Below are 26,967 nucleotides of genomic sequence, written 5' to 3'. Positions count from 1 at the left end.
TTAGTAAAACATTTGAGACACTGCTGAAAACACAACTATGTCATGTTTCAGGAAAAAGGAAGCATGTGCATACATTTAGAAAAAAAAAACCTGTTTACTTGAAATAAAGCTGGTAGCTTTTATATGCATAAACATAATTATAGAAGTGTATACACACATTACTGTAGCTAATGTGTGTATTACACAGTTGTTAAATATTAGCAAGGCATTAACAGTGCTACTGTAGTAAAACATCAAAAAAAGAGATGGATGCGTTGCCACAGTAACCAGGCAGGAAACATAAGGAGAATCAGCTATGACATCAGCCATGGGGGTGGAAAAGATTTTTTTTTTCCTCAGATCTGTCAGAATAATTCAGATGAAATGCATGCTATGGAATGTGGTGAGTTACAGGAAACAACAATATTGACGTAACACAGGCAAAATATCTGAGAATCAAGAAATGGGATCTTCATATTATTGAGTATTAAAGTCTGCCAGTTAAGTGAGCTCATTATTCTAAAAAAAGCTGGGAAGTGATGGCACTTGATTCAGCAGACCAAACCAGACTATTTCAGGATGCCATCAAGCTTAAACATAGAATGCTAGAATGGTAGGGGTTGGAAGGGATCTTTAGAGATCATCTAGTCCAATCCCCCTGCAGAAGCAGGTTCACCTAGATCAGGTCGCATAGGAACATGTCCAGGCGGGTCTTGAAGACCTCCAAGGAAGGAGACTCCACAACCCCTCTGGGCAGCCTGTGCCAGGGCTCCATCACCCTCACAGTGAAATAGTTTTTTCTTATGTTTAAGTGGAACTTTTTGTGTTCTAGCTTCATCCCATTACCCCTTGTCCTGTTGCTAGCTACTACAGAAGAAAGGGATGTCCCAACCTCCTGACACCCACCCTTTAGATATTTCATAGAATTTGTAAATATTAAATCATAAGCATTAATTAGTAAACATCTTTTCCATATTCTCTTATGCAAATTAAGGTCATAAAACCTTGTAGAATCTAACAAATACTGGGGAAATGTGTTTCAGATATCATGCCTCTTGGGAATGAGCTAAGGAGGCAGAAAGCAAAGGGAGTAGGGGGAGACATCTTGTTTAGATGTTACAAACAAAATAACATAGAAGGATCGTTTCTGCTTTGAGACACATGCACAGCAATCAGGTCAACAGTTGCTTGGTAACGGGTAAGAAGCACATCAGAATTAGAAGATTCCAAAACAATTAATGACAAGCAGCACCTTTAGGGGTGAAAAAGAAAGCTTATCACTTGTACTTTAAAATCAAAGCTTCTTCCCCTTCCTACCATCAGCTACAGTCCTTGCGATCAGTTTGTGATATGCTGCAGGAGAACTTCCCTTTTTCTTTTTACACTATAGCAATTCTGAATTTATTCTTTTTTTTTCCTACGAAAATAAACTACAAACTCTTTTTACTCAACAGCTGACAACAGTAACAGTTGATGAAGTAGCTGAAATTCTGAATCACACAGTGGTTTAATCTAAGGGAACAGCAGAACTGTGACCTCCACAAACCATGAAGAAAGAGAGGAGGAAGAAGGACGCACTATTAACCTGCATATCCAACTCTCCATCTCACGCCCTCAAAAGTAATGTATGGAAAAGGCCTGTCAGTGCTCATTCTGCTGGGACGCAAGATCATTGTAAGCAAGTGTTAGTGCTCAATCAAGGAACATAATTCATTTATGAACCATTATGTGTACTTAAATGAAAAGCTTACATAGGAAAAAAAAAGCCAAATTAAACCAAACCCCATAGTGTTACTCATGCAAGCTCTGAAAAAGCACTGAAGCCTGACTCGCTCAAGTAGGCAGGCCCAGGCTGGCAGGTCCAGCTGCCCAGTCCTTCCCCAAAGCAAGGAAATACTTTGCAGGTGTGAGGCCAAAGAGAGAGGTTCCATGAAGAGAGGGCTCCCAAGGACCTCCTCTCCAAGCAAATGCTGAAGTAGTATGTTTAGCACAGCATTTCTCTGCATCCTCCCCTACCACTGCAATGAACGTGCATGTACTCACAGCCTCCACTCAGCCGAAGTTCAAGATGAGCTGACAAGAGGTTTACACCTCATCTAAAGCAGTGACTGCCATGACGACAGCTTTTGACAAAGTCAACTGAGAGGACCTTACCCCCATCTAAGCTGCGAGACATCGTGTAACGTTTACTAGAGGACCGCTCAAAGTAAGGTGCAGGACGGTCTATGAGGGCGCTGGCTCTTCTTGTTTGGGCCTGTGTCCTGCCGCTGTAGCGAAACTTGGAGCCAAGCGTGAGGAACTTCTTTGGAGGTGCTTCTGGCAGCAGGAGCCTAAAACACACCAAGCAGTGCGCCAATTACTCTCCCTCCTCCAAAAATCAGTCTGCTACTTCTGCAGAGGAGAGAAGATGACTGTTGGGTATCACTCTCCATCATAAGCTGTGCCTCATGGGTCTGTGGCTAAAAGGGAATTAAAGGATGCTCCTCATACAGTCCAACAAAGCTGCTTAGCTAATGCCTTTGAAGAGCTGGGTTCTTCCAAACAAGACTCACTCAGTCCCTTCCTGCTGGAAAACCAGATTTCTTATTTTCTAATCACCAAACTAAAAATGAGGTGTTCTTTGTATCACAGACTCTGATCTGGGCTGAAACAGAGATATCCTTCAAATTTAACATACTGCTATGCTGAGGACAGTGTCAGAACAAATTTCCAGTGAATGCTGGACAGCATTCATTCACAGGAACGCAGGTATTTTCAGGTTAGAGCCTTCCTACTCTCTGTATTTTGGCCACGGGACTTTGATGAAGAAGCCTTTCTCCTGCTATGGAGTTTACGCTTTAGACAGGTGCCAAATTAAAAATCAGAAAACACACAAAACATACATACTCAGTTTCTTTTTAGATCTTTTGTTGCTAAGACTGCCATTTCATATGAATGTACAGACAGCCTAAACCAATAGTTTTAGGAAACAAGAAAAAATCTTTAGTCCTCCCAAACAGATTTGACAGTGGTTTTTAAGCACTGGATGCCTTTTAATGTCGCTAAAAATCTCACCCTTTTGAGCTTCCACTGTTCATAGATCATGGAATCATGGAATGGATGCGGTTGGAAGGGACCTATAAAGATCGCCTAGTCCAAGCCAGAAGTTCCCTGTCCCTCTTGAGCTGAGGAGCCCAGAACTGGACACGGGACTCCAGATGAGGCCTCACCAGGGCAGAGTAGAGGGGGAGAAGAACCTCCCTTGACCTGCTGGCCACACTCTTCTTGATGCATCCCAGGATGCCATTGGCCTTCTTGGACATGAGGGCACATTGCTGGCTCATGGTAAGTTTATTATCAACCAGGACTACCAGATCTCTCTCAGCAGAGCTGCTCTCCAGCAGGTCAACCCGCAGCCTGTACTGGTGCATGGGGTTATTCCTTCCCAGCAGCAGGACTCTGCACTTGTCCTCGTTGAACCTCATGAGGTTCCTCTCTGCCCAGCTCTCAAGCTGGTCGAGATCCCACTGAATGGCAGCACAGCCTTCTGGGGAATCAGCCAGTCCTCCCAGATTGGTGTCATCAGGGAACTTGCTGAGGGTACACTCTGCCCCCTCATCCAGGTCGTTGATGAAGATGTTGAACAAGACTGGCCCCAGAACCGATCCCTGTGGAACTCCACTGGCCACAGGCCTCCAACTCGATTCCGTGCCACTGATCACCACCCTCTGGGCTCTGTCATTCAGCCAGCTCTCGATCCACCTCACTGTCCACTCATCCAACCCATGCTGCCTGAGCTTTCTGATGAGGATGTTATAGGAGACGGTGTCAGTAGAGAAATACTGTTAAGTATTTCTCTGCTGACTGTTATCAGAACAATCCAGTTACAGTATTTATTCCATTGCCCCAAAACTCTCCTAAGGTCTTATTAGATGTGAAAGACACAGCTGTAAAACTTCTCAGTAACATAAAAATGACAGCTATGAATTGTGTATTGTGGGTTACCAAAAAATACACCATGGACTACTGTCTGTAGTTTTGTGTGTAATTAAATATTTTTTTTTTATCTCTTACCACATCTCCCAGTAACTTTCCACATGAGTTGTTCTTGCTGTACCAGCTTATCTGCAGAAGTGCAGTAGAGCCCTTTGCTTCTTTAACTACAGCAGCTTATATTATTATGGCACAGATAAAGCAAAATGATTAATTGGGACCATATGGTGGTTTTAAACATTCAGCATCTATCTGAAATAACATGAATAATTTGGGTGGAACACTTCAAATTCTGAAGCAGCAATAACCTTTCCTTGTTGTCTCAAAGATACCACGTGTTCAAAAAGAAAATTTGATTTGAAAGGTTTTGTCTCTGCTGACAGAATAGGTCTTTTCTGCTGTGTTTTACATCACACCTTTAGGAAAAGAAATACACATACCTGAAAAATGTATGGTGCTCAACACACACTTTCCATAAGCGCTTTGCAGCACGATGATTTGGCAATTTAAACCCAATAGTGCTTTCAAACTGCTCAAACTGGGTAGGAAAAGAGAAAAAGTATGTATTTGATGCTGTGCATCTATTGTTAGACAGTGTTCAGAGGTTCATTTCCTTCATCTATATCATCTCATATCAAGTGTGAACTTGGATGCTCACGTATACAATGACATATATACATATTCTACAGACTACTGTCTGGGGAGAAAACTGTGAGTCATAATCAAAGGCAACCTTTGAGGATTGTTTTTTGGGGGAAATCCAGATAATGAGTAAGAGTCTTTTGATTGCGACAGCGATGTTTTATATCCAATTGCAACAAGGAGATCAGTTAAGACTTGGAAGGCTTCTGAGAAAAACACCATTTAAGTGTTTCAAGCCTGTTGTTTTAACTTCAACAGTTTAAACAACAGTGGGAAGCCTGATAATAGCCTGGAGGGTACCAACAGTCCTCAGCGACTGCTTGGGTCTCACACAGCCTTAGATTAAGGAGATTTACAGTGAAAGAACTATAGTTAGTAAATCGTAGTGGTTTTAGCTAATTTATCTCCTGGGGAGGATGAGGAAGAGATAGGTAATTGCAGAGAGTCAGCTGGGGGTACTGAGAGTCCTTTCTAGGTCATGCTGCTAATTTATATATTTCAGATGTAAAAGCTGTGCCAGCTGCAACCGCCGTAACATGCTGATGGCTACACGCAAATAGCTGAGTAGGTGCAATAGTGCTGGTGGGACTGCAGAAAGGTACGCAGAGGGACACTTGTAAGGAAGTTTGGATCCCTACGTGGAGCTGACAGAGAGAAACAATCCAGGAAACAGCAAAAAAATAAAGACAATATAAGCGACACATGGAATGGTGGCCCACATTATCATCAAATGTCATTTGGAAAGAGTCTGCATTGATTACTTTTTGTAAGGAACTATGACCTGGTCAGAGGACGTGACATACCAAGACCAGCAGCACTCAATAGCTGTTCTGTGGTGGAGAGCTTGAGTGCAGCCGTTGGGAACATGAGTGGCTACTAGGGCTTTTTTTAATCAAACTCAAGACTGGGAAGCTCGTTACTAAAACTGTGTCTTCTGAGAGGCAGGAGATGTAGTTTGTGGATTTTGGTTCAAGACTTCAAGGCTCAGGCCCTGAGGTCACTGAGGGGTCCCATCAGATTTTCCAGGTTACTTATGAAGTTGGTACAGGAGACATTGGCTCAAGACTCACAACTGCCATACTGCATTAAGGGAGAAATGCCAGTTCTCACCCAGGTGATTTCTGTCCTGCCATACAGCTCCTCCCTGTAAAACGGATATAGGTTTTTCATCTATCACAGACAAATTACTGTTATGGCACCTAAAATGGAGACACTCTTTTGCCTGTGATAATCCCGTATGTCTCTGGGGATTTTTCCTAAGAATTATCATCTCACTTGTGGGTTAGGTGCATGCTCAACCCATGAGGTAGGTACTTGCTTTGCACTCATCTGTGCCACGAGAGGGCACTCACTGCATGAAATTTCGCACCACCTCTCCAGCGCCGGAAGGCGAGCTCCTGTAGGGCTGGGACAGCTCACGTTGGGGGGTGTGTGTGTGTTTGTGTGTGTGTGTGTGGCCACCAAAAACATCAAATGACGGGGGGAGCTTGACTCTGTTTTTATCAGTTTCCAGATTTCTGCTTTGACTGCAAATGTCAAATGTCTGATATGCCTATACAATTTGGTACGGCTCGTCTACATCTCTTAGTGGGTATGACAAATAGATGCTAACTTAATATACATCACGATGATGGATAACAAGCACTCCGTGAACAAGCAATATGTTACTTAAATTCCCCAAGTACTTAGATGAGTTTTTTATGTGCAGATGGCCATGTTTATTCTTTATTTCAGTTCATGGTTGTAAACAGAAAAAACAGCAAAGATGATTTTACCTGTATTTTTAAATAGAGTATTTACCTAATCTTTCCCAAGAAAATCAGCACAAATTAAAAAATATAAATGGAGAGGAATGTTAAAAGCTTGTAAGGCATGACAAACCAACAGATCAATGAGAACACAGGTATTTTTAAAAGGTTCATTCACGAAACAGTGTCAGGATGCCCTTACCTCCCCTGGTCGGATTTTGATGTAGAAGTTGTTCCTCTTGTAGGAAATTTTCAGAACCTTTGGCCAGGCAAACCTATTTATTCTGAGTCTGTCTCGATATATTAAGAGGCCGCTTGCACAAACTCCTAGCATGATTTCCACTCCTTCAGAATCCTGAAAAGCAAGCAATGCACTTGGTTGAATATTTCTCTCCTTGCATCCTACAGCACTATAAATTCTTGTCTACTGTGTTTCTATCTGAACTACATCTTTTTAATGCATCAGCTGTAGTGACCTGGTTTCTGTGAGCTACTCTACTCATTGACTGCATTCATGTAAGTAATAGTAAGGTTGGGCAGGGTGAGAGAAACTGAGTGTTGTGAATGCTTCCTTATACTTTAAAAAGGCTCCAAAAGGAGGGAGGAAATTTTAGATGTTATTGAAAGAATGATATTAACCACGTAACAAAATTTTATTAGCAGAATACAAGAGTGTTATTAGCATAAATACCAGATTGAAAGTAAGTAGGATAGCATACAAATTTACTTCTCCTGGCGATCTGTCATCAACATGACTAAGCCTTGTGAATCTTTAGGTAGATTTTTATTTTGCAGTTTGCTCATATAGCTGTAGGTAAGTATTTTTAAGAAAGAAGTATACATCTCTCTTTCCTTCAGAAGCCTTCAAATAGTCTAAAACCAATCTTCACTGTTTGCTAAAAGTGACAAAAGTCTGAAAACATGAAGCTATGAAGATGTTACCCTATGATAATTAAATGAACTCTTTTCTTTTCCTCTGGTTTTCCTGACAAATCATCTTTTAGGATGTAGTAAAAAACTGATTACGTTTTATGATGAATACAAAGGTATACATAGTTAGTCATGGTGAAAAGGCTACGGCACAGCTTAAAATTAGTGTCAGCTGCTGCAGAAGAGACAAAGCTAATTTTTTCAGTGGACTCCAGTTTCACAGCTTCCTAAGGCAAGAGTAACACCTAAATACAGTGAAGACATTCTAAAAAAAGGAAAGTGCCATTGCCAATAATCCCACTGCCTGGTGAATGCCTGAAACGCATGCGTGCTCACATACGGCACAGAGCTGCAGGTGCAAGGGGCTCCCTTTTATACGCTTTCTCAGCTCTGCTGCAGAGGTGGGAACGGGGGAAGATGATACTTCTCCACAAATTTTGGAGTCCATTCAAGGCTTCTGTTTCTTGTCAGTGTCAGAGACTGCTTTTCAATGTGACACTATCAGTGTAAAATGAAAGGTGAATTAAAAAAATTGGCTTTTTTTCAGGAGTTATGTGGTTGCATGAAATAGAAAACTGTTAGCTGTAACGTCCAAGGCATGAGATGCTGAGCTGCACATCCCTGCAGCTCTGCATACAAAACAGGAGCTTTATCAAGAGTGGTGATGGCCCAGAGGACAAATCTGTCTATTTGAACACATCTTTTATCATAGCCTTGTGTTGGATAATTGAGAACTAGTTCTAACAGCAGCTGGTGAGTCCAGCATCTGTTGAATACCTAAGATACTGGCACAGCCTTAATGAATTGACATTTACATAGAGACATCTGCCATGGTGTGACTTCAAAAAGGCATCCAGAGATACTTGTCCCTAGCCTGATACCATCAGATCTCACTGGCAGACCTAATTAAGACTAAACGTTACTTCTCACACAGCGTCTACTTTCCCCACCTTCAGCTCAGTTTCCAAACCACAGACAGACCCAATTCAGTTACTGTTGCAGCCTTTGAAATTAAGAACACTTTAGAAGGATACTGTCTACCAACTTCTCTTGCTCTGAGTCCTTCCATATGAAAAACAGAAGAGTAAAATTGAACATTAACACTTTTTACGAAGAAAAAACCAAAAAGGCTATCTCAGGATACCCTGTCTTAAATTTCACAGCCTTTCTCCAATATTCTGAAAAAAATACTTGGACCTTAATGCTATGCTGTATTACATTTTCTGCAGCAAAACCTGCTAATGTATTTAGAACAGGAACTCCCTTTGTCGCTGTTCTGCAGATTTCTTTGTGCAGACAAAGGATGTTGGAAAAAAGCTACTGAGCTTTTTCAGCATTCACCAATCCATTACTATCTCTGCTCCAAATGTGCCTCAAGATTTTGTGCCTATCTGCAAGACACAGGGAAGGCAGCAGCATGCCTCCTGGTAGAGTGATGCCCATTGAGCCATTCCCAGATTTTTCATTTTCTGTGGAGGCAATTAACAGAAGACAAAAGATTTCCTTGAATTCAGTAACATACATGCACAGCTCTTATGGAATGCCCCAGGGATGTGGTTTCAAGATCTGAGCTGCAAATTTATCTTGGTTCTTGAAAGGATCTGCTGCAGCACAGGAACAAGCTCACAATAATTTGACCTTTACAGAAAACACAGCACTCTCCATTGCTCAGGATTCTTTGTTCAGCACTCATTTGCCAAGGATACTTACAAAGATGCTAAAATCCATTAGCCTTACAAATGTGAAGGAAAAAAAAAGCAGTTATTTATTTGGAAAAAGAAACACCAAAACCCCTAAAACAGACCAATAATGCAAGGCTGGTAGGTGGCTCTCCCAAGCCACAATAAGAACGATCATGTTTTATTCATAACTTAACCTGAACATGATTAGAGAAACTACTTCATCATGAGAGAATGTTTCCACAAGAATTACTGCCCTTCCAGTCAACTGCAATGACCACATTCAGAAGAGAGACAAGCTGCTGTCTCCCCATTACCATCAATCTGATTAGGTTTCCAGCATGGCTAAATAATTGGTTGAAAGTTCTCTGCAGTGTTAGAAATGACCTGCCTATCTAGTTAAGATACCACAGTTGGCCTTATTACATTGGAAAATGCTGCTGAATGAAATGACAATTGATCACTCTCTGGACAGCTTCTAATAGCCTTTGTCATTACTCTGTCCATTAAATATTTTCCCAAAGGATTTGGATGTTTAATCAGCATGAAAGGTTGATGTGCAGCATCTTTGTATCTACAGGCTACATTATGTTAGTTGCAATATATATTTATGCTTATTACATGACTCATCTTTCCTTACTACATCAGGGAGTCCATGCAGACCAAAGTACTAGGCAACAGGAGAAAGATGACTGATGAAAGAGCTAGAGTACATACCTTGGCATGATGGAGATCTACTCCATACATTGATAGTTTTTTGGCATTCTCCAGGAAATGCATCTCAGCCTCTGCAGGTGTCATTCCCCTGAGGAAAAGCAACCAATTCTAGCATCAACGTTAACAAAACAGAATCTGAAATAAAATTCAGCATCTGGAAAATATTTTCAGCCTGGCAGAAGCACTGCCACACCTCTTAGGTAACCACGTGCCTACCAGAGGCAAAGCTCTGGTGCAGACCCTGTAATCCTTCATGCTGCAAAGCTCTTCTCCAAGCAAAGGCACAGAGAGGAGTTTTGTCCAAAAAATATTCTTTTTATGCACACTGCAGCCGATTTTAATAACTCCTGCTGCCCTCCGCCTACCTGTGGCTCTTGTGCAGCTCGATCACTTTATCCTCCAGCTCTTTTGTGTGATTCGGTGCAAAGCGGAACTCGCTGATGTAGTCGCTGCCATACTCGTCGGGGTCATAGTCACCGAGTTCCGACTGCACGGTGTAGGAGCCCAGCAGGGCCAGTGTGACGAATGAACAGGGCAACCGACCTGACACGATGTCATCTCTCAGCTGCAAGCAGAGGTAGTACCTGCAACGGAGCACCGAGGTGGCTCACAACTCCCTCAAAGGAGCACTGCACAAGCACCCCAGTGCAAGAGGCCTGGGCTCCTCTGCTAACTTACAGGCAACTCTGGAGCCCTAAGTTTATCAGGAGTTAACAAGGGAAACAATAAAAGAAACCAAAGGAGCCTATCCATGCCTAACTTACAGATAGCAATGCTTCATTTATCTTTAGAAAGCAGCATGGAGATCTCTTAGTTAAATAGGTTATTATGTCTTTTAGTGATCCAGATGGAGAATTATGCATTAAACACACCAGGTTTCTATCATATATACTAAGATGTATAGTTACCTAATAATTCTTTTCCTTAAAAAGAAAAAATAATTAAGAACCCCAAATACTGTTCATTAAAGGGTAATCGAACTCCAAGCTGTTAAAGAAACATAGTTTGTCTGTAGTAAACTGCTGAGCTTTTAAACAGCAAATGCTATTAAAAACTACAGTAATAAGCAGTGCAAGGGATCACTAGATAGAAGAAAAAATTAAAAAAAAAAAAAGTGAAGAGTGGTAGCTTGATGGTGAAGCTACAGAGTTCCCAGGGAGATTTGAGAGGAATAAGAGGAATAAAGCAATCTTTTCTTTTGGAAGATGTCTGCTGAAGTGTGACCTGCTGGCACACAGTCTTTCTGCATGGTGCCTAGCACAGAGGACCTCTGATTTAGGCCAAAGGCTTCACGTTACCTTTAAAGCAACAAGTAATCCTCAAAGCAAGGAAGGGTAAAAATATACGCAGGTTGCAAAACGTGTAACAGGGAAGGGAATGGTTTGCTGATGGTACAAAACTCATCATGGCTCAGAATCTTCCTGCCTTATACCAAGGAGGAAACCAGATGAGGGGAATTTTTTTTCAGTTGTGGTTGCAATCTGAGTAGAAAATCAGAGAGTGAAAGTGGAGATGTCAGAGCTTAGTGATTTGCACAGAAGTGAGCAGCCATTCATTACCATCATATTCTCTATACCGTGCACATCAATTGCCTACCTTGTTCAAATATAAAATGTACATGCATGCTTATTCTCACACCACCTTTTTCTTTTCACAGTTACGATTTTACTTACAATAACAACTTGTTACCACTGGCAAAAAAGGGTGTTGGGCATCTTTGTGAAAACAAAAATCAACTATAAAGAATATATACTGGAAAAGCTGGAGTTTAGGCTTAAATTATATGAAAAGTGTTCTTAACTCAGAGGACAGACACTGTTCCCAGTGTCTTCTCCGCCAAAGCACTGCATATTTTCCATAAGCTCATAAAGAGAAAGGAAGCCAATGGGAATACAAACACTCCTTTTCTTGGATAATTAGAGTATAAGTGCTACTACAAGCAGCTTTTAAGTCCCTTCTAGAAAGGTATTCAATGTTTTAAGCACCTGGTAATATCTTCAGAGAGCTGGGCAGGGTCCGGAGGGTAGAATTTGACATTAAATGCAAACTGCCAAGCACCACCTGGAAAACAACACAGATTGACTGAAACTACACTGGTAGTGTAAATGGAGATTCTCATGTTGTTTTATTACCAGCAGACTTAAAAATATCCCAGTCAAGCAATTCATAAGAACAAGAATCAGTATCTTTCTCCCATACATCGTTCCGAAGATGCTACTTTTCCCCCTCACAATTACAGTATTAGATCAGATTTTAAATCTCTCTTCTTATTTAGAAATGTTTCTACAGAAGGGAGGACCCTAAGGGAGCAGTAATTTATTACTATTACTAAGAACAATGTTTCCTGGAATTAACCATCTGAAAATACAGCCTATACAAGCTTCAAAAACCAGTAACCCAAGACATAGAGGCACTGGAAACACCGCAAGCGAGAATATGAACAGGCTCTGGAGCAGGGTGCTGTGCTGAGGTCTGGTTGCACAAACAACTACAGCATCCTCTCACAGTGCTGCCTCAGCACATAGCTCCTGTCTCCAGCAGGCATAAACTATTGTGCAGACAAAATTACAAGGACAAACATAGAGAGCATGACTGAAAAACTGTACAGGGCACTGGGGAATCCTTCTTTAGTTATTTCACTAAGTTTAGGTGACCCATGGGATTGACACTGGTTTGCATCACCACAGTTTCTAAAAATTTTTTGAGGCTTTAGGTTTAAATGTTGTAAGGAAAGAAAATAAAGACTAAAAAAAGGAAAAGTTGAACATAATATGTAAATACAAGAGCTATTCTGACAAAAAAAAGGATGGGTTATACTAGCACAGATCTCAAATACAAATAAAAAGCAGTAACACAACTCCAAACCATAGCGCTCTCACAATGCAACACAGTGGCTTTTCAAGTAATAAGAACTTTCAACGGGGCTTCTATTGTGGGATATACCTCTTATATGTATGTCTGCCACAGAAATTACAGTATTTCTGTAGCCAGGAAATCAAAGCCGAAGTAATGACACCTCTGTTTTCCAAGATGTGCTGACATCAAAGTATAAATTCAACTAGAAATAAACAGATTTTTCTTGAAAAGTCTCTACTGGCCTTGTCATGAGGAACTGCTTGTGACCACTGTGAAAAACAGAACTCTTCCTTACAAACCCGACAGGGAAGGGCCTTCCCACGATTTGCAATTCAAGGGGACCATGTGCCTAGGTACCTCCTGAAGAGCATTTGGTTTGAAGGTGTATCTGGTGTGCTCTCTGGTAAGACACCTTATCTGCTGGACAGGTCTGCTTGCCTGGAAATACTGTATGGTTGTCCTAAGTCAGTGTTTTGGAGTATTTATTTAAAGACAACCTTGAAGTTTCATCCCATTCAAAGTCCCGTCCACTTTGGTTTATCCACACACCCGAGAAGTGCAAGAAGACTTTCGACATTTACCATCAGTATTTCAGCTCTTGGTGAGACTTTTGGGCTCCCTGACAATAGGAATTTTTCCTCTCTCTTGGGCCATAAAAGCTGGTGGAAGGAAGGTATGGTTGGCAGAGAGGATGGGGCACAGTCCCACCAGTAAGTGGATCATCGCTGAGGTGACACCTGGCCCCGCAACAGAAGGAAGGGACCACGGCCCAGAAATCTATTCCTCTGGCACACACAAAATGAATCTAACCTATGATGTAGCCTATCAGACAGCAGGGACGGTTAAGACACCAGAGTAAGAGGCCTCCACCTTCACTTGCAGCAGTTTAAATAAAACCTAACTCTGCAAGTTAGTGGGTTAACTAAGGGGGTAAGAACCAGGGGCTACACACACAGCAGCAGTCTGATTTCTCAAACCACTGGGATGAAATTCCTGTAGTCTGCAGCAGAATCACAGATACCTGAGTGCTGTACAACTCAACCAGCATTTAGCAGGATTTTCTATATATATGTTTTGGAAAGTGTCACGACTAATAGCCCCACTTTTCCACCGTTGTCCTGTTCTAAACTTCTGAGGTGAATTGTACAGTGCAAACAAATCATTGCTGTCATCTTCTGCAAATACAACTGTCCCCTGCATCAAGTCCATGATGAGACTCTTCTGCTCTGGTTAATCTCTTGCTGTCACAACCTTTCACTGTCTATCTCATGGCTCTGGCACATACTAAATGCATTCCAAATCAGTGGTGTGGAGCTGAGCTGCTTTACTTGCACTGACCACCAGCGTAACCTGACTCACAGCACCTTCCTTTTCAGATCCATCTTCTCAAGAGATTAAATAACAAGGCATATTTTCATTATTTTTCATTGCAGATCATTTGCTTTCAATGAGAATACCACTAGTGGAAATACTGCTCACAGGAAGTGAGGAGTTTTCCAGCCACCATAAATTAACCCGTTGACTCTTGGAGAAGGAAGTGATTCATTTGCCAGGCGTGACCCAACAAATGTGAACTACCAGATGTATTTGATTGTGAAAGCTTAAATGCTAAAAGAAATAATTTACAAAACATGCAAGGAAAAAAACTACTGAGCCTTCCCTGCCCAAAGATGTCACAGACAAAAAGATTTTATAATTTTAGAAAGGGGAGGAGGGGAAAGAAGGTAGGTCAAATTATGAGCCTGGCAAGATAGGTTTTCCTTCAAGAGGTTTTTAAATTCCTAATGTAGAAAATGGCTAAATTTAACAACTGAACTTTTTAAAATATTAATGTGAAGGAGAAAATTGACTGGTTCTCTGTGAACTGAACGGTCATTCTAGGAGCAAATTTCAAGCTTTTGAAATGCAGGAAGGAAAGGTATTTTAGCTAGAGTGCTATATTTGTATCAGCGAAGTATTTCAGTATGGGTCACAAGCAGTGACGGTGGATATGATATAAATACCAGTAATGGAAAGAAATAATTTATATATGTGGCCTAGTCCCTAAGGTTACGTTGGTTAATGTCAAACTTCACGTTTTTACATCTCTGCAAATGTCAAGTTGTTTTCAGCAATGCAAGTTCATACGCTATGAGCCTCAGTAACGCCTGCACTCATTATGGAGTAAAACACCTAAAAGGTGCAAGTAAAACCTTTGCCACAGACTTGGGAAAGGATGAAAAAGATGACTGTAAAACAGGCTTTGTCATACTGGAGGGAGGATAGAGAAGAGGACATGGCCCTGTCCTGTCTGTCCCCTCCCGCTGTGGGCAACAGGGCTGGGATGAGGGGCTGCAGAGAGGGGGATGCTGAACCCTTAGTGCAAGGGGGACGCTGGTGGGATGGGCCCTGGGACCCAAGAGTTGCGAATTACCCTGGCCGTTTAGGAAGAATTGTGGAACATCAGAGGGGCTGTGCAGTGACCAGTGCCTGTGACACTACACTTGAGGGTGCTGTAGAGCCTTCTCTGCCTCTGGCATCCCTGCTTGGCACCACAGGGCCTGGTGCCTTCACAAAGACCAAAAGCAGTTTAGAAAAAAAGACTTTTTTGTGTGGATTTTTTGGGTCTGGATACATTAGAATGAAAGTTTTCCAGATCCCTCTGAAATAAACTCACAAAGGATAATGAACTTACTTCGGATCTGCTTCTTGATTTCCTTGGCAGGGTCCAACCAATTCTGCAAAGAAAATGTTTCCTTTTTTCAATTTGAGTCAGAAAACACAATCAACATTATTTTTTAAAACACTGCTATGAGTCAAAGCTATAACATGTGAAAGTCTGCTACCCCTTGGAGCAGCAGTAGTCAGGGATAATACTAACTTTCAGGATGCATTCCTGGGTAGAAGCAGGCTTTTTAATCAACCTTCCCAAACACTGAGAGACTGAATGGTTTGAAGTAAAAAATAATAAAATAGAAATTAGTAAAATAAATCACTGATTTTTTTTTCTCTAGAGTACCTTCTGGGGAAATTAAGTTTCTACAAGCTTGTTAAGTGGGCCTTTTTTGGTTTGTTTGGCTCTTATGCACTAATCCTGGAAGGGCTGAAAAACCTTGCTAGAGGATAAGTAAGCATGGTATAGGGTGCTGCCCCATTTGCAACCCACTGTGGGCATGAGGGGCTCCTTGGGGGCAGAGGGAGCATGAGGGGAAGCCAGAGGCAGCATCGGGGCTGCTCCCATCCACAGCATGATGAGCCTGGGAACTACACATGCCCAAACCTCTGTGGAAGAGGCAGAGAATTACCAAAGGCACTGTGTTGCTAACTTTGTGGGTGCCAAGGAGCAGATGAAGGAGATGTATAGCGGCTTGGAATTTCCTAGTGCTGCCTTGTCCTCTTAACAGAATCAAATTAGTATTTAAAATGCATCACACAGTCCAGAATAAAGTTTATTTCCCCTAGGAAACTTTCCCCTTCTCCAAAGAAAGATAAACAAATGTATCAGAGAAAAAAAAAACCTACAGAAATACCAAACCAGCAAAACACACAATCCCCCACAACAAAAACAATCAGTTTGCAGCTGTCCAAACCTGGTCTGTGATGTAAAACATGAGCCTGAAGAGCTCCAGCTATCACTGAGCACTAAAGTACACTATGCACCAGAAATTAAAGATACATCCGGATTTCTATTTTCAAAGATGGCATGTGATGTGGGCACATGTATTGTCTGGCTGGAAGTTATCTGGCAAAGGATGGAGGTGAAATGCTAAGTACTCAGACATAAAAAATAGGCATATTATTGATCAATAAAGGTGCTGGCAGGCTGTTATTCATTTAAATGTTTAGCTCTGTAAAGTAACTGGTGATCTACGAATGTTTAGTACTCCTCTTTCCAGTGCAGGAAAGCACATCTATCTGGAAATGCACTTAAACATCTGCCTAACTTTACCACAACTCAAAACCAAGCAAATGCTCAAGTGTTGTCTTGTACTTGCACCTCTACTTAGCCGCTTTTCTGAATTAGAGACAAAATCCTCACATTCAGAAGTCTATAAAGGAAGGGGTAAAGACTAACAAAAAGACTGATTTATTTTGTATCACATAGAACTGAAAGAAAGGGAAGTCTAGAAAATACAACTGTTCCTCTCACAAGATAAACATCTAAAGAAATACTAATTGCCCTAGCTCCTTCAGGAAAGACCTTGCAGGCCACGCAAAACACACAATACCTTCACCTGGAGCTCTGCTGGGCTACTGTGCATAATAACTCTTAATAAGTTTTGTTACTGGTTTCTTGCAAAACATTTATCCTAATATGGCAAAATCACACAGCATATTTTAAATTATCCCTTGTTACTCTTTCATTATGTCATGTCCAAGCTAGTATTTTTATACATATATATATTGATAGATAAACAGATACAATCTGCACATTAGGTTATCTTGGACAATGATAATGCACAGCTTATTTAATACCACAGTTGAGACGCAGACAAGCAGAACGTGATTCACTACTGCTATCAACTGCTTCTAAAGCCTACTGTCTCTAGACAAATCAACAACAACATCAAGATAAAGCAAGCCAAGACTTAAAACCTTACTTTATCTTAGCAGTTAGCACGAGCACTCCATCAACACCTGCCTATCTGTATTCCAACCTCAGTATTATTGAGCCATCCTTCAGTATCATATGTTTAGTAGTGTATCTATGAATGCAAATCTGACCTTCATCCACGTCAGTAATGAAATAAATCGCACTAGAATAAGAACCGGCTATATGATTAACTTCTTTCATGTTATAAATAGCCAGTGAAGAGGGAAGCCAAGGAAGCACAGGGCATGCTCTCAAGTAGAGTTACAAAAAACAGTAAGTCAAGCTATTCTAGGTAACTTGGCAAGAAAAACAAAGACTGTGTACAACTCTCTGGGGGGTGTCTTGGGGAGCTCTGATGTCCCCATGCCAAAGGCCAGTTACAGTTTTGCAGGTTACCTTTTGGTTTTCTGTGTCTCTGTATGTTAGCCCAAAGTAGTCTTTTTCCAAAAGGTTCAGATGTTCACACACTTTGTCAAATAGCACTTGACCTCTGGAACGTTTCTGTGGGAAACAAACAGGAAAAAGAAAAATTAATCATGATTCCAAAATGAAGCAATACAAATATTAAAAACCACATTTTCTGTTTAATCTTTAAACTGACAACCTCAAAATGATTTAACTCAATTCATACATCTTTCAAGTTTCAATGTCTTCTGTCCTTCAGAAATTGTAACTTCAAATGCATGCCGAGGTTGTACCTCAGCAAACCAGAGCATTCTTTGTATTGCAACAGTAGTAAAAAAAAAAAGTAGTACAAAATATTTCCAGTCATGGACTATCAGAGCTGTGACTGGGAGGAGGGCCACTGAGAAAAAATCAAATGTGGAAATCTTTCTTGCTTTGGTAAGAATGTAGGCTGATTTCAGGATCCGTTTTTTTTTTGTCTAATGCATAGAGAAACATCGTAACACCATCTGCTGAAAGCACTGAAAGAGCCCACTACCTCTGAGAACACAGCTGGGAAAGAAAGCAGCTCTCCAGCATCTCACTAATATTCTTTATTGCTAATATGTTACATGAAAAGATCTAATCAAGAAGATCTGTTATTGCTAACAGTCAGAGCCCTTAGTAGAAGCTTCGTGGTATCTCTTGTATTGTTCAGTAAAAATTCAGGTCATCCATGTCCAAAAACCAAACGCAGAAAGAAACATCCTCTTTATAAGCTACATGAGTCAATTTTGATGTACATTAATTATAATAAACAACTCATTATTTGGGCCACTCTTTCACCGCTGCCGGCTTTCATAAATGCAACTCAGCTGAAATAAAAAAATCTCCCCAATTTATTTCTAATATACACATAGATAAATATGTTAGTTGATGTCAGCACCACATAGCACCACATTCACCTTGTCTGTAGCACACATATGACTTGAAGCAGACTGGAAATACCCTACTTTCTTCAAACACGACACAGGAGGCTGACAGAAAAGAGGAGAGAACATCATCTCCAAATTTATGTGCCTGAACTGACAGAGCTGTGCTCGGACCACGCTGCCAACCCTGCAGCCTTGGCCCAGGGAGTAGATATTTCACAATCCAAGATGACATAGCTATGCCAACAAACCCATGGAGCCTAACACTGGTCTCAAACTATTTTAGAAGTAGTAAGGAAGCCAAGAGAAAAGAAGAAGAAAAAAAAAAAGACCAGAACTGAGGGTTGCTGCCTAACACCCTGTGAAAACATTACATGAGATGATGGAGGGAATTGTGTGGCATAAACCTTCAATCTTCATTGAAGTTGGTATTTCTACTAGGGCTCTGATGGTACATTAGAAAGGAAGCAGACAAACATTCTCAACATTTTTATCGATGGGGAAACTGAAGAGTATCTAACAGTTGCAAGACAAACAACTGTTCTCCAGCTGAGAAAAGAGAAGGCACAGAAATGCACTGCAAGTGTACTGCTGTAACTTCAGTTACAGTGTCTTCCAGTATAATTTGAGCAAACAGTTCTAGGACCTTGTTCTGCTTGTCACGTGCTTTCCACTCTGCAGTAGGAACCATAAATATACCCCAACTGCTTTATAATGTCAAAAAAATGTTTAGTTAATTCTTCATGCTCAAAACTTGGAAGCAGATAAGAGGTTCGTGGATTTATACTTGATGCTCCATGGAGAGGATCTGGCAGATAAAAAAGATCTAACTACTGGTGAGCTGAAAGAAACCAATTTAGATCCTTCAAGCCAAAAGTCACATTTCTACTGTAAGCAGCACTGTTAAGTTTTGCCAAATTTCCTGCTTTTCTACTAGATAGCAAACCAAGCAGTTATACTAATGAAGAGAAATAAGTAGGTTTGCTTTTGAGGATACCTGCTTTGAGAAACACTATACCTGCATCACTGCACCCTCTATACGTACTTGAATTGTGACACTTCAATGTCCTCTTCTGAGCCACACAAGGCCAACAGAAGAGCTGTTTTATGTGGCCAATCCATGCAACTGCCACCAAACTCAGCTTTGAGAAAGACTAGCTAGTAGCTGCAAAGAATGGTGCTTTAACAGGGAATCGTAGGAACCTCTTTGTGTGGGGTAGTGCTGTAATAAAATCCAACCAAGCAAAACGAAAGCCCACTTGCTCAGGATGTCTTGTTTGGCTACATGTTCCAGGAAAGTGAGAATAAATATGGAATAATTTGCATGGCTCATTTTTCCTCCAGGACAAAACATATCCTCCTGCTCCTCTACAAAGATGCTCAAGTTGCAGTCAATCATCTTCCACAAAATTCCTGTTGCATCAGGATATGGGAAACCCCTGCCAGAGCTCTGAGAGGATGTCGTAAATACCACATATAACTGATGGCCCTTTCCAGTTAGGGTCCTCTATTCACCAAATACGAGGTGTGAATTGCTGTTGATTGAGGAGAAGCCCTACCAGGGCCAATTTCCTTCTCACTGTGCACAGAAAGGCCCTTCAGCGTCTAAAACATCAGTGCACTGAAACACGGAGAGGGGAAGCTACTCCATAAATCCATAGGAAATTAAGAGGTTTAGTTAGTAATATATAATTAACCAGAGAGACCTCCTATGCACTTGTTAATTGCTTTCATTTTACAGTGTGCACAAATAAGTATGCCAGATAAGGCATGGGTATCATGGCTTCAGCAGGGAGAGAATGGGAGGAGGACAGAAAGGTTAAGTTACAAATTCATGCAGCTCCTCAACCCACCTTAAACCTTCGCTTTCCATCATTTTGTGGTGACAGCTCTAAAGTGATGAAAGACTGACAGTTTGCTGGCTACTGTGGATCACAAGTTAATGCCAAAAATGTCAACCAATTCTCAGCAGTCCAAAAAAGGTGGATAAAAAAAAGATTAAAAAAAAAAATAGACCTCATGCTATAAAATACTGGCCCTGTAAATGAAGAGTTTTTCTGAAAGGTAAAAATATTGCCAAGAGTCTCCTCCAGAAATATGTTTAGCTATTTTTCAGGCATGAATGGGACGAAGTGAAATGTGCAGATGTGTAAAAAGATTTATTTTGTTTAAGCTTTGGGAAATCAAGACAACAGAATGAAAGGAAAACATACACTGAGCAGTATAAATGAGTACAAAAGTCTGGAAGCAAAAAGTTTATGTTTTTCACAGCCTCCTCCCTGCAGCTCTATAAAGACCAAGGCTCTCATTTGGAGTTGGAAAGGGAATAAACAGCATCCTGGTCAAGCTTCTAGTGAAAGGAGCCAGCAGCAGTGAACTTGGCAAGCCTGCACCCACCAGCAATTCCCACATTCAAGGGAGAAGAGAAGCAGCTTTCCTCCCCAGCTTCTCCTTGGTTTCAGAGCTGAGCTCTTCCCTCCACAGGAGGCTGAAGGCCACAAAACGCTACCCCATCCCCTAATTAGCTTCTGCAGAAACAGTCCATGCTCAAATCTCTCCATGTCAGCTTCTTCAGCCCATAACCCTCCATCATATCCTTATCGCCTTAGAAGATCATTAGCTCAAGATAACATGTATTTCACCAAGAGTGAGGAGCTCAAAAATGAAACAATTCCATTTTAGCTCTGTCTGGATAACAAGATTATTACAAAGTCAATTATTCTCCTTGGCAAACATTTGGGTACAATTTCTGCTATTTCTTAATGCAGAAAAGCAATGAGAAAGTTTTCCTTTATTACAACCAAGTCCATAAGCTGTAACGTACTTACGATTAATGGATTTTTCACTAAAGTGAAAAAACACAAGCCTTTGTTATAGATACATTATCATTTCAGCCACAAGATATGTACTCCACATGAATAAAACCACAGAATCTAAGACTGGCTGAGGCTGGTGGGCACCTCTGGAGACTGCCTAGCCCAGTCCCCTCACTCAAGCAGGATCACCTGGATTTTGAGTATCTTCAAGGATGAAGATTCCACAGCCTGTGTGGGCAACCCGTGACAGTGTTTGACCACTGTCACAGTGTTGTGGTTTAGGCCCAGTCAGGAATAACAAACCGCTATCAGCCGCTGCTCACTCCTCCCCCTTGTGACAGGACAAGGAAGAGAAATGTAACTGAGGGCCTCTGGAGCTCAGTAAGGACAGGGAGCGCTCACTTGCCACTTACAGTCTCAGGCAAAACAGACAAGACTACTGGACTTCAGGAATAAAACATAAGTTTAATCCACCACCAACCAAGACCACAAAACCCAGAAAATAACACAAGAGTGGGACAATGACGAAGGGTACTGACCAGCCCTTTAAGACCACCTTTCCCCTCACCCCTCCCCTCTTCCCAGGATCTGGGCCCTGATCCTGGTGCCTTTACCTCTTCCCCCCCTACTTCCCTGAACAGCTCAGGGGACAGGGAATGGGGGTTTCAGTCAGTCCTTTCCCAATTGTTTCAGCATGGGTACTCTCCTCAAGGCAGGTGGGCCCCTCGCTGATCGTCCCTGCTCCAGTGAGGGGTCCCTCACAGACCGGGCAGCCCTGCACAAGCCGCTCCAGCATGCATTCATCCTGAGGGCTGCAGCTCCCTTCTGCCTCTCGTGTGGCTCTGCGGCCCGCAGGCTCTCCAGCATGGCCGGCACCATGGCCACCTCCTCACACAGTCTCTGCCTGTCCAGAGACATTCACCTTCTGTGGCGTGGAGTCCTCCTGGAGCTGCTGGTAGCTTTCAGTCCTGCCATTGCCTTCTATACGTTCCAAGAGCACAGCTTGCATTCTTGCCACAGCCTACAGGAGGATCTCTGGTCTAGAGCTCCTCCTCCCTTCCTCTAACTGACTGTGGGGTCAGCATGGTCAACTCCACCTTGCATCACCCTTACAACTCCTCTGCTGCAGATTTCTCTTTCTAAATAGTGATGGCAGAGGCACCAGATTGGCCCAGCTGCGCTGGAGATTGGTCCACCTCAGAGCTGGGGGAAGTTTTGAGAACTGCTAACTGGGACCAGCACCACAGCTCCTTCCCCTGTTACCAAGTAAAGAGGAGAATCACAAAATCTTAAGGGTTGGAAGGGACCTCGAAAGATTACCTAGTCCAAGCCCCCTGCCAGAGCATGACCACCTAGAGTAGATCACACAGGAACTCATCCAGGTGGGTTCTGAATGTCTCCAGAAAAGGAGACTCAGCATCTGGGCTCATCTCTCAGAAATGTCTTCTTCAAGTTGCTGTGGCTCCCAGTTTGGAAATCCCACCCTGCAGAGCATTCTGGCATCTACCTTGGTGATGCAGCCTGAGACTCTCTTACACAATGCACTCTCAGCCTGAACAACACACCTCTGCTTGCTGGGTAACCTCCAACCTATTTAACCAACCACCTTTCCTACCTTTCTTCCAGCAGAGGCACCTGTTCTGAGGACATGCCACCCCTTGGGCTTCTTCTGGAGTGAATCCAACCCTTTGACAGATTTCTCCCTGGATGGGCAAATGCCACACTGGAACTGGTACCTCAGCATGACCAAGGAATCTCTGTTCTCAGAGGGTTTCAAGGCATTGTCCAAGCAATAGCACAGCTGGCCTGATTCAGTGCTGGCTATTCCCCTGTTCAAATCAGGGGCCTCCATAGTCCCTTCCACCCAGTAGAGTCATGATATTGGGCTCCCGTGTGCACCTCCACAGGTGTTAAGGGGTTAATCACCATATACTTGATTAAAGTGTACAGTGTTAGACTACTCTCATAGTTTATTTTTACTCACAAGCAGATTACCTTCCTCTCACTGGCAGGGTACAAGGATGAGGAGCTGAAGAGCAGAAAACAGTCCTCTCAGCTTCCTAGCAATGAAAGCTATTGCAACCTGCAAAGTGTCGCATTTTGGAGAGGTTCTATTTTTGCATCAGATGCTGCAGTCTCATGTGGATGAAAAATGCTGAGCAAGGGCTGTCTGCAGCACATTAAAAGAGATCACATTCAGACTAAGTTTACAGGCAAGAGAAAACCCAAAGAGGAAAGAGTCCTACAGCCAAACACCTATAATGGGATTCATTTTTGCCACCAATAACCATCATCTCTGCTGCTCAGCAACTGTGAGGTCAGAGCAACCCAATGAATTGAAACTTCACCTCCCTTTCTGTTCAGTCAAGGAATACAGCAAGGCAAACAAATAGCTGCAGACCAGGATTTTAAATGGAAAGGGTCTGTATGTATCTTTCAGCATGAGTACATTTGCGAACATGACACTGCGACTTTCCTCAGAAAAGCTGTCAAGCTGCCAATAAGCAATGTCACACTGGTACTAGCCTGGTGTTAAACTCTGTACAATTACTGTAATAACTCTAGTTGGGCACGATTGCTGGAAGAAGGACAAACAGATTAGTATCATGAAATCCCAGTAGGAATAATTGGACTTTAACTGAGGTTAGGTTATCTGGTTCACATTCCTAATTAGCATTTGCACTTCCAATGGATCTTAACAGTGCACTGTATAAAGGTTGGTTCTAGCCTTGCATGTTGTAATGTATTTTGGCATGTGGCTATAACCTCTTCCTTTCCTGCCATTCTTTCTGATGGGGAAGTTATTAGCTAATTTTTTATTTGCAATGTGCATGATGATTTTATTTACCTGCAAAAATAGTCATTACTTACAATCCAAACTGATCAAGTGTATGCAAGCTTCCAAGATCCTGTTTTCTAGAGGAGGGATCAAAACTTCACATATATGTCACAATTTAATATGAACAAGCAAATATGTGCATAATTTAATGCACAAACATATACCCATTTATAAATGAATGTTCAGTGTGGTTCCAAATACAGAGGAGCTGGTGACCACATCACAGTGCTGCTTCATCTACGAAGAATCAAGAGGTCCTGAACTCACAGAGTCATGGGAATTCACAGTCTGTGAATTGAATAAAAATCTACTTACTATGACATTTACTGTGCTTTTTCTGAAAGAGTTTGAGCTGCTCAAGATACAAAGGCCAGAAAAAAATCCAAAGAGGGAGAACACGGTTTTTGAACAAATCTTAATTAGAAGATGAAAAAGAAAAAAGCAGAAAGGTTGTTTTTCCCAAGGAAGATAAATGAAAGAAGTCATTCCAAGTAAAATTAACTTCTTTTCACTTCTACATATTTGTAATTTGCATTTTCAAAGGATTTGCTTTTGTGCTGTTTACACTTTCTACAGTTTCTCTCCATGTGGAAAAGAAGATGAAGGAGAAAGGTGACAGAAAAGAAATCCTGAATTTCTTTGACTCTATCCTAATCTCAACTTCAGTCCCCAGCATGAAGCTAAGTAGCGAGCAACCAGGAAGAACAGGACAGAGGATCTTTCTTGGAGTGTTAATTCACAGAAAATCAGCAAGTTTTCTCTGGTTTACTGACGTACATCTTACAGATAACATGTCTAACTTGCAGGATAAGAGCTTTTAAAAGCATAACATGACTTAACCATTGACATTTAGGCCCCAACATCCCCTGTTGTGCATAATGAAAAGAGTATTGGCAGCATCAACATTTACCTCATCTGAAAGATCAGTGTGGTGACAGTGATGTTCTAGGCATCATACAAAGCATTTTAAGGGAAGTCACTTCTACTACAAAACAAAAACTTTGCTGAAGTTACTGGTACAACGTTGTACACCAAAGACAGCAGTAAGGTCTACAGTGACAAAGTCTATGGGGCTGGAAAGGATCCACCTGAAGGTGTCGAGGGAGCTGGAAGAACTGCTTGCCAAGCCACTCTTCATCATCTACCAGCAGTCCTGTCTCACTGGAGAGATCTCAGTGGCCTGGAGGATGACAAATGTGACATCCATCTACAAAAATGGCCAGAAGGAAGATCCAGGGAACTATACGCTCAATCTGACCTTGGTGTCAGGGAAGGTTATGGAACAGATCATCCTGAGCACCATTGTGAGGCACACACAAGACAATTAGGTGATCAGGCCCAGTCAGTATGGCTTTATGAAAAGTGGGTGCTGCTTGATCAATCTGATTTCCTACTATGAAAAGATGACTTCCTCAGTGGATGAGGGAAAGGCTGAGGATATGGTCTTCCCGGACTTTAGTAAAGCCTTTGATGCTTTCTTCTAGAGAAACTGATTGCTCGCGGCTTAGATGGACGTATGCTTTGCTGGGTAAAAAATGGCTGGATATCTAAGCCCAGAGAGTGGTAGTGGATGGAGTTAAATCCAGTTGGTGGCCAGTCACCAGTGGTGTCCCCCAGGGGTCAGTGTTGGGCCTTGTTCTGTGTAACATCAATGATCTGGATGAGGGGATCAAGTGTACCCTCACTAAATTTGCTAACACCAAACTGGGCGGTTGTGTGGATCTGCTTGAGGGCAGGAAGGCTCTTCGGAAGGACCTGGATAGGCTGGATCAGTAGGCCAAGTGCAGTTGCATGAAGTTCAACAAGGCCAAGTGCTGGGCCCTGCACTTGAGCCACAACAACCCCATCCAATGCTAATAGGTTTGGGGCAGAGAGGCTGGAAAGCTGCCTGGAGGGAAAGGATCTGGGGGTGCTGGTCAACAGTCAGCTGAATGTGAGCCAGCAGTGTGCCCACATGGCAAGAAGACCAATTGCATCCTGGCTTGTATCAGAAATACAGTAACCAGAAGGACCAGGGAAATGATGATGCTGCTATATTGTATATTTAATGTGAATATATTTTATATAAGAAAACGCTTTTCCTGAAAGCTGCACGCCAACACAAACTTTCCAAATGTTCTATTTCTATATTAACTTTTTTTTTACGTGTGAAGCTGTATGTACATCCCAGTAGGTGACTAATATATTCTAACAGCTTGAAATAATTTATTATTTAATTAAAAAGAATATTTTACCTATCTCAGCTTTTTAATTTAGAACCCTATCCCATACTGCTCTGCACGCATAAATGAACAGCACATAAGAAAACTTAGAGGAGACTAGACAATATTTGGAGATACAGTTATTACAGTGCTGACTGATCATTTTCTCCCTGCTCCCCCCCCCAAAAACAATGGTAGTACTCTAATGTATCAGTTTCTTGATATTTATTGTAATATGGCACATTGAAATGTATTACCATTTCTATAAATAACCTTTTCTGATACAGAAGTATTTAATGCAAGTGTTTAGTTAAATATGTAACACTGCCTATGCTAACATTGCACACCTGAAGCAAATGTCAACAATATTGTATAACATGACATACTTTTTATCAGGGGTAACCTTCTGTAATGTCGTTTGAGCTTGCAATCCTAAAAAGCCACCACTAATCTAAAAAAACCCCAAGGAACTGCTAAATCCCAGTAAGAAGATTGGTGACCTAGTCCCAATTCTGGCATGAAGCCACATTAGGGTTTTTTACCTTCTACACCATCAGCAGAGATCAGACCAGCACTGGCATCATACAAGCTCTAAGCGTAACAACAGAAGTGCTTACACTGTTTGAATGCTGAAGAAAAAAGTGAGTACTTTGTCTGTGGCAATGCAAAGCAGCCAAAGGAGGCAACTGAGAAATAATA

At 41.8% G+C, this 26,967-nt stretch overlaps 1 protein-coding gene across 2 annotated transcripts in view; it reads right to left on the bottom strand.

The window, feature by feature from the left end:
- The window catches only part of EPB41L3 (erythrocyte membrane protein band 4.1 like 3), a 99,254-nt gene that overhangs the window by 23,663 nt on the left and 48,624 nt on the right, over positions 1-26,967 (bottom strand). For both annotated transcript variants that reach the window (XM_061996103.1, XM_061996104.1), the window contains exons 4-11: positions 17,493-17,597; positions 15,198-15,240; positions 11,653-11,728; positions 10,033-10,251; positions 9,668-9,755; positions 6,544-6,696; positions 4,392-4,489; positions 2,134-2,309 (exon numbers count right to left, since the gene is read on the bottom strand). In XM_061996103.1, the coding sequence (XP_061852087.1) occupies positions 2,134-2,309; positions 4,392-4,489; positions 6,544-6,696; positions 9,668-9,755; positions 10,033-10,251; positions 11,653-11,728; positions 15,198-15,240; positions 17,493-17,597 (958 nt within the window). The remainder of the gene's footprint in view (positions 1-2,133; positions 2,310-4,391; positions 4,490-6,543; positions 6,697-9,667; positions 9,756-10,032; positions 10,252-11,652; positions 11,729-15,197; positions 15,241-17,492; positions 17,598-26,967) is intronic.

This window comes from Colius striatus, chromosome 4 (assembly GCF_028858725.1).
Source record: "Colius striatus isolate bColStr4 chromosome 4, bColStr4.1.hap1, whole genome shotgun sequence".
In the NCBI taxonomy this organism is placed as follows: domain Eukaryota; kingdom Metazoa; phylum Chordata; class Aves; order Coliiformes; family Coliidae; genus Colius; species Colius striatus.
The sequence above is the reverse complement of the archived record's forward strand: the minus strand, read 5'-3'. Positions and strand labels throughout refer to the sequence as shown.